The sequence below is a fragment of the Cygnus atratus genome, chromosome 2, assembly GCF_013377495.2.
Source record: "Cygnus atratus isolate AKBS03 ecotype Queensland, Australia chromosome 2, CAtr_DNAZoo_HiC_assembly, whole genome shotgun sequence".
Lineage (NCBI taxonomy): Eukaryota > Metazoa > Chordata > Aves > Anseriformes > Anatidae > Cygnus > Cygnus atratus.
In genome coordinates, this window is record NC_066363.1 from 56,239,216 (window position 1) to 56,255,978 (window position 16,763).

The 16,763-nt window shown below is 36.8% G+C and overlaps 1 protein-coding gene across 1 annotated transcript in view; it reads right to left on the reverse strand.

Moving 5' to 3' along the window:
• CNTNAP2 (contactin associated protein 2) overlaps positions 1-16,763 on the reverse strand; it is a 1,162,302-nt gene that overhangs the window by 210,745 nt on the left and 934,794 nt on the right. Inside the window, exon 14 of the mRNA XM_035552545.2 lies at positions 2,423-2,579. Within this exon, the coding sequence (XP_035408438.1) occupies positions 2,423-2,579 (157 nt within the window). The remainder of the gene's footprint in view (positions 1-2,422; positions 2,580-16,763) is intronic.

Consider the following 16,763-nt stretch of genomic DNA (forward strand, 5'->3'; position numbering starts at 1 on the left):
TTATGGAGTGAAGGCTTATTAAATTATCACCTATGGCACTTAGAGAAGCCACAAGAGACCAAATGTCAATGATATTTCCCATACCCACGCATTTCCCACAGCATAAAATAAAACAGTCAACATATGGTACAGAGGCTAATATTTATGGATACACATCCAGTGCCTGAAGCAATGAAAACTGTAAGTGCTCCTAATTCTGCCATTATCCTAATTATTATTACAACATCTTCCTTTTATTGTTACAGTTTTTTCACAGAACCAAACTTACCTCCTGCTACATTGCTATAGTGCCTATGATTGAGTTTGAGTCCTCTGACTATATTTTTCGCTTTTTGTATAATAGTAGTTCTGAAGTTTGTCACCACGTCTGATTTCTCTGTCTGTAGTATTGACTTTATCTCTGTGCTATTCTGTAGTTCACCCCATAACATCACTGATAATTACCCTAACAATGTCAAAGCTTACAGTAGTGTTGCATATGTCAATGTCACTTTTACAAAACCTTACATGGCCCCGCTCATCATCCTTGTCTCTAAATTGGAGAGACATGGATTTGATGGATGAACTGTTTGGTGGATAAGGAATTGTCTGGATGGTCACAATCAAAGAGCTGCGGTCAATGGTTCGATATCCAGGTGGAGTCCACTGATGAATGGTGTCCCTCAGGGGTCTGTATTTGGACCAGTACTGTTTCATATCTTCATTGGTGCCATGGACAATGGGATCAAGTGCACCTTTAGCAAGTTTGTGGATGACACCAATCTGCGTGGTGTGGTTGACACATTGGAGGGAAGGGATGCCATCCAGAGGGACATGAACAGGCTTGAGAGGTGTGCCCATGCAAACCTCATAATGTTCAAGAAGGGTGAGTGCAAGGTCCTGCCTGTGGGTCAGGGCAATCCCCAACAACAGTATAGACTGGGTGACAAATAGACTGAGACAGCCCTGCAGAGAAAGACTTGAGGGTACTGGCAGAAGAAAAATTGGACTTGAACTGTAAACATGCATGTGCAGACCAAAATGGTAATAATATCCTGGGCTGCATCAAAAGAAGCATGACCAACAGGTCAAGGGAGGTGATTCTCCCCCTCTGTTCTTCATTCATGAGATACCACCTGGAGTACTGCATCCATCTCTGTGGTCCTCAGAACAAGGTAGATTTAGATTAGATATAAATCTTTATTATGAGCATGGTTAGATACTGTAATAAGTTGCCCAGAGAAGTTGTGAATGCCCTAACATTGGAAGTGTTCAAGGCTACGCTGGATGGGACTTTGAGCAACCTGGTCTAATAGAAGGTGTCCCTGTCCGTGGCAGGGGGTTTGGAATTAGATGATCTTTAAAGGTTCCTTCTAACCTAAACTATTCTATAATTCTCTGATTCTAAGTTGCTATTAATGGGAAAAGTGCTCATAAAAGTATGGGTCCAATTAGTCACTGAACATTGCATACCATTTAAAATATGATACTACCTGTGATGACAAAACACTTAAAGCTACAAACCAAGTGTTCTAAGAGCAGTGATGGAATCTCACAGAAAATGACAATTTTTACACAGTAAGTTCATTGCTAGAACATTTATGGGGGATATCAGAGGTGCAGGTTTAATACTCTTTTCTGCCTGAAGGGATTTGAACACACATCAATTACCTTGCAGCAGAATGCCCCTGTTACCAGGCTGTAAACTACTCTGGGCTAGGACTTCCTCAGTCCCTCTGTTAAGTTGTTCCACCTGGGATGAATCAATAACTATTTATTAGAGAAGAAACTAGAACCAGTTCTCACTCACTGCCCAAAGGACTATAGGTTTGTACTCTCACCCATTAGGCCAATGAGTACTTAATTATCTCTTAAAAAGTGCAATAGCTTCCTCTGAAATGCAGAGCCTCATTCTGTAATACTTTCCAGGCTTAGTTCTCAATGCATTTTTTCTCATGAAAGATGAATAATGAGGTTTAGAGTCCCTACATTATTGATTTGAGCTCATCTCTCTCACTTTTTTCAGGCAAATGCAGCATTAGTATTAGTAGAATTTCTCCAAATGAAGTTGCATGCAGAGAGAAAATTAAATACTGTGATGTAACACAGCTGAACACAATGAAGACAAAGTAGCACAGGCAGTCAAAATGCTGGCCTTTCCTATTAGCAGTTGACTTTGCAAGTTTAGCTATCTTCTCTGTAGCTCAGCTGACTTGAAAACATAAACATATCCCCTACATTTGACAGTCACAGATACTGCGAATAAAATGGAAATGCAAAGAGATGGGAAGATAATTTGCAAAAGAGCAATCATAAATATAATATTTTTGCCTGCATTCTTTGGTAAAAAATGGAAATATTTGAATAAAAGACATTCTGAGAAACAGCAGTAATTGTAGAAGTTAGGAGATTCTGGTAGTCTGCTTTCTTGTAGAAAACTCACCATTGTTTATAATCAGCATCACAGTTGCAGTAGTACTTGGGATCAGTACAGTTGCGTTCAATGCCACAGGCACATTTTTGAATACCAGGTCCTGATCCTCCCCAGTAGTAGTGCTTCTCATTGGCTTTTCCGACCCACCATGTATATGGATTCCCTTCTGCAAGGAAAGAAAATGAAAGGTTATGATGCATTGAGGAAGAAGAGCTCCATTATGCATTAACAGGGCTCAGATATTTAATATGAAGATATTAACAACACATAACTGGTGGCTGTCCAGTTTGTTTGTATTTCTGGCAAACAAATGCACTCAATTATTATTAAGCAATTCAAAGGTCCTTGCCAGCTAAACAAAGCACATTTTCTTTTCTGTATTCACATGATTTGTAATGGTTGAAATATATATATATATTTATCTTGCATGTTCTGTTTTAACTTTTTAATTGTTCTCAGTTTATATAATGAAAATATATGGGCAGGTTCCAATATTGTTTTCAATTAATTTCTAATTCATATAGTTAGCTATCAGATTGATTATTCAATATTTGTCCACAAATGTTTCACTGAAATATAAAGAGATATTATCAGACTCCCAAATCTTCTTAGCAATTCTTTAAAAATCTATAAAAAAGGTTTGATTTAATACCAGAGCAAAGGTAATCTGAACTTTGATATAATCCTATTTCTTGGCATTGGATCTGTAACTTGATATTTTCACAAATTTTTATAACTTGATTTCTAATCTTATGGGACAAACTAAGCCTCTTATATGCAATTAAATTAATAAATAAACCCCACCCTTATTTAAAAGTCTCTTTTTATGCTTCCAGTTCATCAGGGCATTTAAACATGAGCTTAACTTCAAACCCACATGAGTAACTCAATCAATTGCAATATAGTTATCTATAGCAATTTTTCACATTATGAAAACATGATGGAACTCAGCCTATAAACATGTCTCTTTACAATGTCTTTTTCCCCATCTGTACCGTGACACGTGGTATTTTCTCATTAAATCAAATAAAGCCATTTGCATGAAATCCAATAAATTTTACAAACAAAATACTAAATAATAGATTCTGGTTTTGATAATTTTCTGTCTGTGCATTGGTATTATACATTTCCAAAAAAAAATGCATTCATAATCTTAAAAATAGCAATCCCGCAATTAAATTTTATCATCCAGACCATGGATCTACTTATCCCAGATATATGTGGAAATATATCTGAAAATAATTCGTACAGAAAATTCCAGAGATGGAGAGAGCAACCAAATATCTTCAGACATGATAAAATAAAAATAAACAAACAAGAATCCCACAGCTCTCTGAAAACACCTGCTTTGTTCAATGCTTTTGATTGTCAAACACCATTCAAAATATCACCACTGAAAATACAGTAATGTGAAAAATTCATGGTTGCTGAAGGTTTTTATTTGTTATTACCGTGCTGCATAATATGACCATTATGTTGACCACTAATGCAATGGGTATACTAAAAGAATTACTTGATTCTGGACTTTAAATTGGTCGTTTTATTTTCCCCAACTTGATTATCATGGAACTAAGTTTTGCAGGCTAGAAAAGCATGCTATGTGAATACTGCAACAGCATTTTCAAGCTACAGTAAAATCTATCAGTTATGAGTGTAGGTACCCCTGGCTTACATAAGGTTATTATCAAACTTTTAATAACAAATGTATTTCCAACAGCTAATGACAGAACGCGATGGCATTGCACTGCTGGCTATCTCAGCTCAACCACAGAGCTTTCTCATTCTCCCTCCTCGAAAAGAAGAGGGGGAGAAAATATTATGAAAAAGGGTTCATAGTTTGATAAAGACAGGGAGATCACTCACCAATTACCATCAGAGGCAAAACAAACTCACTGTAAGGAGATTAATGTAATTTATTGCCTATCCCTAACAGACTAAAGCAGTGAGAACTGAAAGCAAACTAAAAATTCTTTCCACTCAATCCTTCGTGTACCCTCTTCTACTTCCTCCCCTGGAGTGGTGCAGGGGAATGGGCAATAGGAATTGTGGTCAGACCATATCACTTCATCTCTGCCGCTCCTTCTTGGTCACTCTCTGCCCATGCTCCAATGTGGGGTCCCTCCCACAGGATGCCGTCCTTCCCAAACTGATCCCATGTAGGCTTCTCACAGGCAGCAGCTCTTTAAGAACTGCTCCCACATGGATCCGTACCATGGGGTCCATCCATCAGGAGCAAACTGCTCCAGCATGGGTCCCCCATGGTGGCAGCTCCACCCCAGATCCCCTGCTCCTCTTCACGGGCTGCAGTTCCAGCCCAGAGTCTATTCCAAGGTGGGCTCTCCGTGGGCTGCAACTTCTTTCAGGCAAGATCCACCATGGGCTCCTCCATGAGCTGCAGCATGAATATCTGTTTCAGCATGGTACACCATGGGCTGGGGGTGGGGAGCCTGCTCCACCATGGGCCTCTTCATGGGCTGCCAGGGAACTCCTGCTCCAGCGGCTGGAGCATCACCTCCCTCGCCTTCTTCACTGAACCTTGTGTCTTCAGAGTTGTTTTTCTCAGCATTTTCTCCCTCCTCTCTCACACCTGCTGTTGCACAACAGTTTTTTCCTTTCTTAAATGTGCTCTAACAGAGGTGCAAACAGCATCTCTCATTGGCTCAGCCTTGGCCAGTGGCAGGCTCCCTTTGAAGCTGGCAGAAATTGGCTCTTATCTGACATGGGGCAGCTTCTGGACTCTTCTCACAAAAGACACTCTTCAAGCCTCTCCACTACCAAAACCTTGGCACATAATCCCAATTCACAGAATCACTTTTATTGATATAGCATCCCACAACAGCATTAATGATATCTGAAGCTCCTATTTTTTTTTTGTTTGTTTGTTTGTTTGTTTTTGGTTGTCTTCAATGTTAGTTTCTATGCTATCATGGAAATGCTAGTTTTGACTCTTCAGTCAAAATTCTGTTTATGCCCTTGCTACCAAACAAAGGACTGCATGATTCAATCAGTGATCATTTCACTGGAAAGCAAAACTGCCAATTAAAATACCAGAAGGATATAAAATTACTTGGAATAGTTGAAAAGAGGATTAAAAAATCTGAAACAGGTAGAAATGAGTAAAGTGGATGAAACGATAGCAGAACTGCAGACTGCTGTGGGTGTTACAGACCAAAATGATAGACAAAAACAGGCTGTGTTTAACTCATTGAAATGATAAATGACATACAGCTTTAAATCCAGAATGTGTTATAGCTTAGACAGAGCCATTTTTTCACATCTGTTGCTTTCACTGTGCACATACAGTAGCTAGGGATCTGACCCAGTTAGGGCGTGTGCTTCTTCGTTATGAGGGAAAGACCTACCAGCAGGTTTGGGAACACAGATTGATTTAGGAAGATACTAAGACAAGATATGATTACATTTCTAGAAAGGTCATGGAGGTAAGGTCTGGATTTTTGGGGTCTGCATTCAGCACATATACTGCTAGCCATGCCTACAAGCATGAATTCCCACACTGCCCTTGTGGACATCACCAATGGTCTGTAATTGCCCAGTATATTGTGCTAGGGCTTGCAACAGTGCAACTCTCAGTGGACTGCTTTCATCAGTTACTGTGCAGCGGGATGGACTTTCCATTACCACATAACCCCATGCAGTGGAAAAAGACAAGCCTTACATCAGACAATTCTGTACTACGGTGATCGATATCAGAGGCCCTAGAGCTGGTTAATGTTCTACAGTTAATACAAGGAAAAGGTGGGGAGATGCTGCCGTGTCCCATTTTCTCTGTGCCAGCCAAATGAGAACAGCCCTTTGTGTCCATCCTGCTTCACTTCAGACAAGAAAAAGAAGGGTGCTGTTTTGTCTAGAGTTCAGAAGCTCCAGATCAGGAACATTATGCAAATATATTGCAGATGCCAATATGACAAGGTATAACAAATAGTAAAACACTGCACTAGAGAAACTAAAAGGGCAATGGAAAAGAAAAGTTGGAAGGGATAAGGATGTAAAAAAATAAAACAAAACAAAACAAAAAAATTAGAAACAGGACCACTCTTCCCCTCTCACATTTTGCCTTGTTTATACCTCTATAGTCTATTTTTGTGGAAGTGCGCTCTGCCTTAGAACCCTTCGCTTATTTTTTCTGCTTTGGAAGCTGTTGGAAAGGGCTGATACAAGTAAATGAAGTAATGCACTACAGTATGAAAACTGATAACTAATGGATATCATTCTAAACATCAGAATATTTAATCATATGTGATTATTCTGCTATGGTATCAATGCTATTTGTCTTATGGCTTTAAAAGCATATAAATTCAGTCTAAGGAGGAAAAAACATCGGAGGGAAAAAGTTACATATAAGTTGACAAGGTTATTGTGATGACAAGAAATACCAGAAGACAATTTTTATGTTTTTGAAGATATCTTTGCTCAATGTAGGAACAAATTTTGAGTCACTAGAGAGCTTTGCTGTTGTTGTTGACTGACAGCTTTTTTCCCCAAGCTTTTGTGGAGAAATAGCATTACAATAAGGATCAGGAGAGAAACTCACTGCCTGCCTTGAAGTTCTGGTTTGAATAGTCTTGATATAAAAGTACTCCATGGGCATAAAACAGCTCTCTTTTGAGGAGTGCTGTAAGAAGTGTTTAATTTTATCTGTACCAAATTATGATGAGCTGCATTTTCATTTCCCTTGCCAACCCTGCAGCCAAAGTTAATACCTGTGGTGTAAGAACAATCTTTTAAGGGCAAAATGCCTGATCTCTTTTAAATGGATTAAGTATACATAGAAGTTTGGCTAGCGCATCAGATTCAAACCATATTTTTACTGATTCAGATCTCTTTCTCAAAAAAGCCTTTAACATTTACATCAAATATAGTTAACAGCGGTTGCAATGGCTTTGCAAGTGCTGGACTATGGTCAACATTAATGCAAAATATTAGTTTTTATTTAAATCCTTTTACAATGATACCCCAGATCTGCAGTTATTAAATCAAGGTATGTAAAGAAACCGATCATCAGTGTTTTCTATTATGAAGTGTTCCTCCTCCACAAAAAACTCAGAAAAAAAGTAAAGGACTAAGATAACTGCATTGTATTCTCACAGGTCTTTGAATGTCATAAATGTATATTTGCATGAAACATTTCATTTAATACAAAAACATACCCAGCCAAAGTTAATGTAGTATGAACAGATCTCTTAGCAGTCAATAATTTAATTCTATTGTAGCAGAACATTCTCACAATGTATAACTTTTGCAAGTATCTTCATATTCTATTAAGCATTTAATAAAACCTACGTGTTTTATTATTTTTAAATGCACCTTAATAAAAATGGTGTTAACTTCAGTGTTTTAGGCCTGCTGTTTCAAAGCTGTTCAGTTCCAGTAACTAAAGCCACAATATTGAGACAGTTCAAACTAGGTAACTGAATAAAGTGGACAGTTACTCCACAGCATTCAGCAAGGTCCACTTACAATGCAACCCTTTGAGTGTTGTGATACAAATTTCTCATTTGTAAACTACATGAAGAAGCTATATGCTTCTCCTTTGTTCACCATCTTTTCCCAGTAACAAATTTTCCTCCAGTCTCTTCTTTCTTCCTTCACTAGAATATATCACTTTTTGCATTAATGATCTCCAAAGCTAGTTTGATTTCCACAGCCACTGAAGGAAGAGTGGAAGTGGAAGCTTCTACTGAGAGGAAGAAAGCTGTTCACGGCTTTCAATTACTCTTGTGTACCTTCCAGCTTCTAGAATCAAAGGAGCAACACAATTAACTATTCAAGATTCTTCCCTTGGTTTTCTTTCTCATCTCTTTCTCATTCCTAGCAATTTAGTAATTAGAAGAATAGAAACAGAAATTAATTTTGGCAGCACTGGTAAGAACTCCATGCCTGACAGTGTCAATGGGAGGCAATAGTTAGACAAAAGATCTGACTTTGACAATTACTTGTGGTTCATTACCTTTGCACTCCCCCAGCATCCAGCCACGGCATTAAGGATGCCAGAGGGTATTTTTCTACCTGTTTGTGTCAGTGTCTGTTTATAGACCCACTGTCCATGAATTTGCCTAATTCCTTTTTGAACCTGTTTATCCTATCTTCATCTACAGTGCAGATTAAAAATTTGTGGTGAATTGAAACAGTTTATAACTTGCTCTGAATGAGGATGATCCTGCCTCTGCCTGTTATTTATTTATTTATTTATTTACCTCTAACTTGTCTTTAAAATAAAAGGAAATGGTTAATAGAGAAAGGATAGGAACACTTTCAAATCAGACCAATGGCTCAGAATCTCTGAAAATCAAGGCCATTGAAAACTGCACATTGGAGACTCTGCCTAAATTTAACAACTAAATTTAGTTGATCCCCTGGAAGCAATTAAGTGTTAATTTACTGGACTGGATATCTTTGAATTTAACTTTTTTTTTTCTTAAATGCAACCATCCCATAATCCACTAATATTAAAGATTCCCTAATAAATACTAAGGAATGTCAATGATTATATTATAATTGTTATTGTTTTCAGAAAAGATTTTTTTTTTCTCAGTTCTTTGTTAATGGAACAGATTTAAACAGTATGAGTTGAATTAATTGCCTATTTCTTGTTATTGGCAGGATAAGCCCAAAGACATCTTTCTAAAATGTACTACAACTTGGAAGCCTGAAATAGATAGACTTCCCGTTCGTAGGTCGAAATGAAAGCTATATCATATAGATAACACGTCAAATTAAAGGGAAAGCTTCAAAAATGTTAATCTGCTTAGAAAGGCAGGTAGAATTCTTGTCCTTTTGAAGGAAATATATTCATTACAAGTGCACTTTGCAATAAAGTACATTGTAGAGTACCTTTAGATATAGAGTACCTTTAACCTGAAGGGGTAACTTGGTTTTAGGTCACGGTTCATTAGAGTCTGTGCAGGAATTCTACCTGATACTGAAGAAACAGTCTCTGAAAAGAATAATTTTGTCACTGTTTGAAAAGTTCAGTATGCTAATATGTCTGTGCACTTCCCGGCTTTCACCTCATTTCTTATTGACAACTTTTTTCCTTACAGCAGCAGCAGTATCTACTCCATATAGGTCAAATCATTTTTATCAACAATGTGAGCTATTTATGTCATCTTTTGAAGACTGAATATTTGGAAAAAAATTAAACATTTGTGGTCTGATCTCACTCATGTACTAAGTGCATCCACATGTTCCAATGCAGAGTTCTTTAAGTCAAGGATGTCAAAGCTGGGTAGGCTCTGCTGTCCTAATTCATTTCATGCATATTTTACGCATAATTATTATTATGGTTATGCTCAGGGCCAATACGAAGCTGATGAGACACTTTGAAGGTTTGCTGTCCCGGCCTCATGTCATGGAAATACCCACCTAGACTGAATGTGCAGCTGCTAGTAGTTTCATGACAACAATAGAAAGTCCTAATGGAAGATGCTAATCCTTATATGTTGCTCCTGATTACATACAGGCAGATTGTGAGCAACTTGTGTCAGTGCAAGTGACCAACTGAAAGGCTGAATTAGTTGAAACTGACAAAAGAGTGCTGAGAGAAGAGTTTGGCTGGTTGGTCATATTTCCAGATTTCAATGAAAGTACCTGTGAAGAAAGTGACTCCTTAAATGAAAGGGAAGTTCTAAGATAAAATGATTATTTATATATAATATTTATACATGATAGTATCAAGGGTGTTTTTCTTTTAATAAATATTTTCTCAATTTTCCATTTTTTTTTCCCCAGTAATACTTATTTCTACCTATCGTGTTATGCAATGAATTTAATATGAATAACCCATGTATTTAATATATATATGACATTTTTAAAGGGAAGTAAATTGTTGTTGTCATTATTTTGTTAACTGATAAATTAGTTTTTCTTCCAGTTGGCTAGGAAAAGGGCTGATAAGGAATGGTTAGTATTTATGAAAAGAAGTTGCATCAGTCGTTGTCACTCTACTAATGAGTAAGAATGAGATTAATCAACCCCTCATGGCAAAGCAAATGGGGCATTTGAGCAAACATGAAAAAAGGGGACGAAAACAGATTCAAAAACAAACAAAAGAAAAAAAAAACAGAAAAGAACACTTGGCAACTTCAGAAACCAGGACTACTTAATTTATGGCTACTTGTGAGCTTAGTGGAATTATGGCCTGAAACTTTTAGTTTGTTATTTATGGTAACTTTCATTCTGTGGGTACCTGTGTTTGTTTTAGTTATTTTTTTTCATAATGCTGATATCCGTTTTATTTATTTATTTATTTACTATGACTAACCTGGGCCATTCATTTTCTTTTTAAGCTCACTGAGGAAGCTGCTCTATTTGACAGTACTCAATACTCTTTATTTGCAAAAACTGTGTAAACTGAGAAAATGTAAGATTTGAAGTATGCTCAGAAACAACCTTGAAATATGTAATGTCTCAGTCTGCTTGTTAATTTAAGAATTTATATGGTTTGACATGTTATATTCATGGACAAGGTTTTCTTACTGCAAACATACTTAAAAAGAGACATTTTTCTTTTCTTTTTATGATATTCAGAATTATGTCATACATCAATAGTAAGATATAAATGAAAAATGCTGTTAAGATTTTAATTGAAAATGAAGACAAATATTGGAAAATAATTGTGAAAAGCAGAAAAAATACTGCTGATGGTTTTATATTGAAATGTTCAAAAGAAAAATTTCAATTAAATTTTTTGGAGAAGCAGTGACAGCTGCAACATACAGTACGGCCTTATTTATTTATTTATCTATTTATTTATTTGCCGAATCTCAGTAAAGTTAACATAACATTCTGTTCACTGTTTTCTTAACAGTACCAATGAATTAATTGTTGTTCTTTTCTTCCACAGCCATAAAGTAGCCTGTTTTGCAGTGCAGTCAAGGCTAATGATGTCCATAAGCCAAACCTGAAGAACTTCCATAACCCTCAGTATCAGGAACTGGAATCAAACATTTAGATGCACACTCAGGAGCCCTGCCTTTCCCACAGAAACAGGAAGACTCCTGTGATCACTCTTCACCATACCTCTTAGCCTTCAATTATAAAGACTGGCCTAACTGAGAAGAGTCCAAATTTTCTTGTCTTTGGTAAAGACAGAGAAAAAGGGAACCTAATCAAGTGCTTGAGATACAAAAGTCCTGCTTGCTTGCTGGCATTCATGCCTCAAGCTGATTGCCACTGCCATGTACAGCAATGCATGTGAATGTTCTCATGTGCCTGTATATTTGCTTGATGATTTATGACAGAACACATTTCAGATATGTATATATCAATTTCAAAATATAAATAAATAAATAATGAATCTTTTCCTAGATACCAAATTTTTGGTGAAAGTGTCTTTTCAGTAAGGTAACAGTAGTACTGCCAACTCTCTTATTGAGTAGCAGTCTGTATCATATCTACTTAAAATTTAATTTCTTGGATCAACAAAAATGTAGGCAAAAAAGACTTTTATTTCAGAATTAGCTACCTATAAAAAAGATCAGGAGGGATAGCTATCACATTGGTATCTGATGACATCTTATGAAAAAGCTTTTTGACAGTTTTATTTTGCCATTGGAGAGATTTATTCTTTGCCCTAGCTCATGAAAAGCTAGTACTGTACAAATGATTTTTCCCTTGTTAAGATAAATTCCAAGTTGTAGCACCACTAACGAAGCCTGGCTTGTTATTTTTCTTGGAATCGAGTCTCAGTAGTGATATTTAGCAGGGGAAAGCAGCTGTTAGATGTCCTTGTATGCTACTATTTGCTTGGTTTAAAGAGAATGCATTACAAAATCACTACAGTTCCTACTATACCTAACAACATAGTGTGCCAGACTTTGTGGGTGTTGCAAATATCTTTGTGTGGTAAATTCACTGGAATATTTGAGGCCAAAGAACAGAGTCTCTGCCTAATGCAACGCTAAGGGGAAAAGTAAAAGTAAGTACTTTTAAACAATAAGTGTCATTCAAGGGATAAAAAGAACATATGCATAAATATTTCCAAAAAGTTCATTAAAGTTTTAACTATGTATGCTGAAACAATGGGCTTATGTTATTTGCTCTGGGAAGAGGACATGCAGATCACAGTCAGAAAGTGTATGTGCAGTACAAACAGGCTTTTCTCAGCTAGCACTACTCCCAAAGCTCAGATAGCAACAACAGCAAAGCTGTAGAAGATTTGGTGTGAGCTTACAACTAACCCTGAAGTTTGCCCAGACAGACTATGATAAAATGCACATTTCCATGTCATGGGCTTGCAAAGAACATACTAAAGATAAATTAAAGAATTCCACCATTTAGCTACAGGAATGTCATTTTGTGCTCACTTGGTAACGTTACCTCTTTACCTGATGCCAGGTAAAAAGTATACATACATATACATACTCATTACCACTGATACTTTGCAAGTTAGTGCAGATAAGCACACAAATTATTTAATTTCTTTAAAAGGACATTAAGAAGCCCAGAAACTCACTGATTTCAACACTAAGGGAGTACATTTTGAAGTTTTCTGTAACAACAGACTCATCATAGAGCAGAGGTCCATTGGAAAGATTTCAGAAATCCTGGTTATCGGTGCAACTCTTACAAGTATGATTTCTAGGTGGCTGTAAAATCAAACTTAAATTATTCTATCAGAATGAGTGCAAAGAGAGGGCCATTTAAACTACCATTCAATATGTTATGTGGAAACAGGGCAAATGCAAAAATAAGTTATGTAAATATTCAATAAATGATACTGGTATCACAGAATCACATATTTTAGTAGAATTCCCTTGATGTTCATAAATAGTAAAAATAGTCAAAATATCTTTAAATAAATTTAAAATAGTCAAGTACTTTGGATCTTGCTTTGCACACCTACACTGGAGTGCTTTTAACATATACAGAGAAGAAAATAGATAATATTCTTAACTTACGTCTATCTACATCATTCAGTCTTCATGCAGCACAGTATGTCCTGCTGGTCCACTTATCTGATTTGTAGTAATCACAGTCTACATTGAAATAAACATGACAACTCCTTAAAAGTTGATGACATTATTTTGCTAACAAATGAATTAAAATTAACAAGATCCCAAGGTAAATTAAGCTACACTCTGAGTGAGCAGAAATGCTGAAAGCTTTTCCTGCAAGCAGTCTTTTCTCTGAGGTCCCATACCTCTCTCAAACATTTCTGTCTTCAAACTGCTGGTCCCTGGCCCCAAGCACAGCACAGCAGTAGTTTAAGTTGAAAGAAAAAAGACATTATGAGAGCCAGAAGGAGTTCAGACTTCTCTCCACTGATTAGAATTTAATATCTGGCACTTCACAGAATTATAGAATCTTAGAATCATTAAGGTTGGAAAAGACCTTTAAGATCATCTGTTCCAACCATCACCTTGCTACCAATGTCACCCACTAAACCGTGTCCCTAAGCACCATGTCCAAACACTTTCCTTAAACACTCCTAGGGAGAGTGACTCCACCACCTCCCTGGGTAGCTCGTTCCAATGTCTGACTACTCTTTCTGAGAAGAAATGTCTCCTCATTTCCAACCTAAATCTTCCCTGGTGCAACTTGAGGAGATTCTGTAAATTTCTGTATTCCAAATGGAATTTCATATGGAATAGGGACATAATCAGAGGTTGATTTGGGGGATTACAAGGGTTTTCTTTGGTTGATGAGGCTGCTGCAGCAGCTGCTGCTGTTGTCCATTTTCTTTCCTGACTGACCCTTGAGGAATCTTGAAACAATCAGCTTTACTTCTTCTATTCCATTGTGCCTCCATTGCTGCATTGAGAACTATAATACTTGATAATAACAAAGATATTCCAATGTCAGATCACACTCAGAAAAGTTTTCCTTATTATTATTATTTTTTTTTAATGACATTGTGCATGCACAATTTTGAAACCACAACTAGCACAAACATATGAATACAGATATTACCCTCTTTGTATGGTAGACACACTGTTCCCAGATTGTCTGCAATTCCAAATCTGGAAAGTAGCTGACCATTTAGAAATAAAAATGACACAAAATGTGCATTACCATGACTTGTAATGTGCTATGTTCATACAATAGCAATGCACCCTAAATGGATTTCAAATTAGGAAAAAATGTCTAGTTGAGCCTCAGCACTGAGGCTTACAGCAGGGTGACTACTGAGCATATTCAAATTGAAATAAAGGTAGCTACTCTACACACACACACACACACAAAAAAAAAATCATATGGGGACCAATAAAGATTAAAGCCAGAGGTCCGAAACCAAGCCATCTGTTTCACCAAGAAATGACTATTTGAGACCAAAATGGAACATGTAAATGAATAACCCTCCCAAACATGCTCTGCTGTCAAAATGCATTTTCAGTCCTATTGTTTCTGTAGTTCAAACCGTTTCAAACCATAAGGCTTTGCTGTTAGAGATTAACCTGTAAATTGTTACAAACTACTATATCCTATCATTAAAAATCAGACAAATTTATGAATAACATTTCAAAGTGCATACTTAGTACATGCAGATTTTAAAAGTAGTATAGGACATTGATAATGCTGATGTTGCTAAGAGGAAGTCTAAAAAAATACAAATTTCAGTGTGAATGGGGTAATTTACTTCAGAGGTATGATGTGTTATCTTCAGTTTAATCTGCAAAAACACTGCCTTTGGATCAAATGTTGGGATATCAGGCAAAAATAATCACAGCCCTTCCATTTAATAATCCACAGACCTTTCATTCAATAATCCACAGCCCATCATTTGTCAGACCTAATGATGGGCTTATGTTTTGGTATTTAGATGACCTCTTCTAGGTCAGCTTGGGTCTCATGGCTACAGTTAGAACTATGTCTCTATTGATTTCTGGGAAACAGGCACACATTAATTAGGAATGACAACTGGAAAGTTTAGGTGACGTGTTTTACATTGTCGAGCTACCACCTACTACAGTCTGAGCTCAAGGCACTCTTTTTCCTCGCTGAGGCTTGTTTCATCATTCTGTTCAAGCACACCAATTCTTACACGTGGGTTTCAGATTTCTCTATGGGAAAATAGAAATTGGCTAATGATGCACTTTACTGAAGACCTAATAAGATATTATGATAATCTCTTACTCTGTAGAGTTGAAATGGCATTTCTTAACTATCATTATATACTCACAGGGCACAGGAATTACACTGAGGGACTGTATAGAGTACAAGCTGCTATATTAACAGTAGGAACAGAACTCCAGTTCCACTGGCTGCTGAAAAACTTGATTTCAAAACCCTACCTTACTATGCTGATGTGAAGAATGATTTCCTCTGCTCTGTGTGATAAAATTCCACACTCTAGAGAGAGAAGGGTATATTGTACAAGTCAACAAAATTAAAAGGTTTTCCCTTGGTCAATTCTTCAGCCTCCTTTTGCTCTGGCAAGCAGTTTCTTCTGTCAGGGCCAGGAGTTTACCTCCCTGATACAGATAGAACAAGCTGGAACACTTCACAAGCTCAGCAATAAGCAAACTACGTAGAAAAATGAAAGTTCAAATACTTGAAAACAAAGAATTCAAACCATACTGTTAAAGGGGGACAGCATGCTCATCCATGAAAGCAACAGTTCTGAAGATATAACAAAACCTTGTGGTACTAACAGTGTAAAAAAGCCCACAGAATAAACAATCCATTCCTTGTTCAAACAAACAAACAAACAAACAAATAAATCCAGTCCACCCCCAAAAATAATCAGACTTCAATAAATCTGAAACAGATACTGTGTATTTTTTTTTTAAATTTATTTAGCCTGTTAGGTGACTGTCATTGAACCAGTATGTCTGACCCCTGTTATCAAGACAAAAGTTGAAAAATGGAGGGAATTGAACCTCATTTCAATAACAGATTGAAAAAGCTGTTTTTGAATGATCATTTTGAAGGGTTTGAATCATTAGTTTATCATATGGAGCCCTCCTCAACTTTTGAGTCTGAAACATTTTATAAGTGTGCTGTCCTGCCACATCCCAGTTAACACATTTAAAGGGCTTTCCCACTGCAACTAGGTTCCATGAGACCCAGGGCGCTGACAGTTTTGACATTTGGTGTAAAAGCTTGTATTCTTGGAATAAAATGGTAAAAAAGTGAACTTGGTTACACTCTGTAAATACCTAGCGGGAAAGTAGAAATTTCAGGAGTTATTATGAAATTTCTCACTGCAGTGGGCAAAGCATAAAAATCAACCCACCAGTTTAAGATGAAGCTAGGCAATTTTAAGCCAGAAATAAAGTTCAGTGAAATTCATTAACCTTTGGCCCCGTTTGCTGAATGTTATATTAGATTCTTTACTACTACAAATTTCTATAGTGAAAAATAATATATTTTCTAAAACACATGCTCT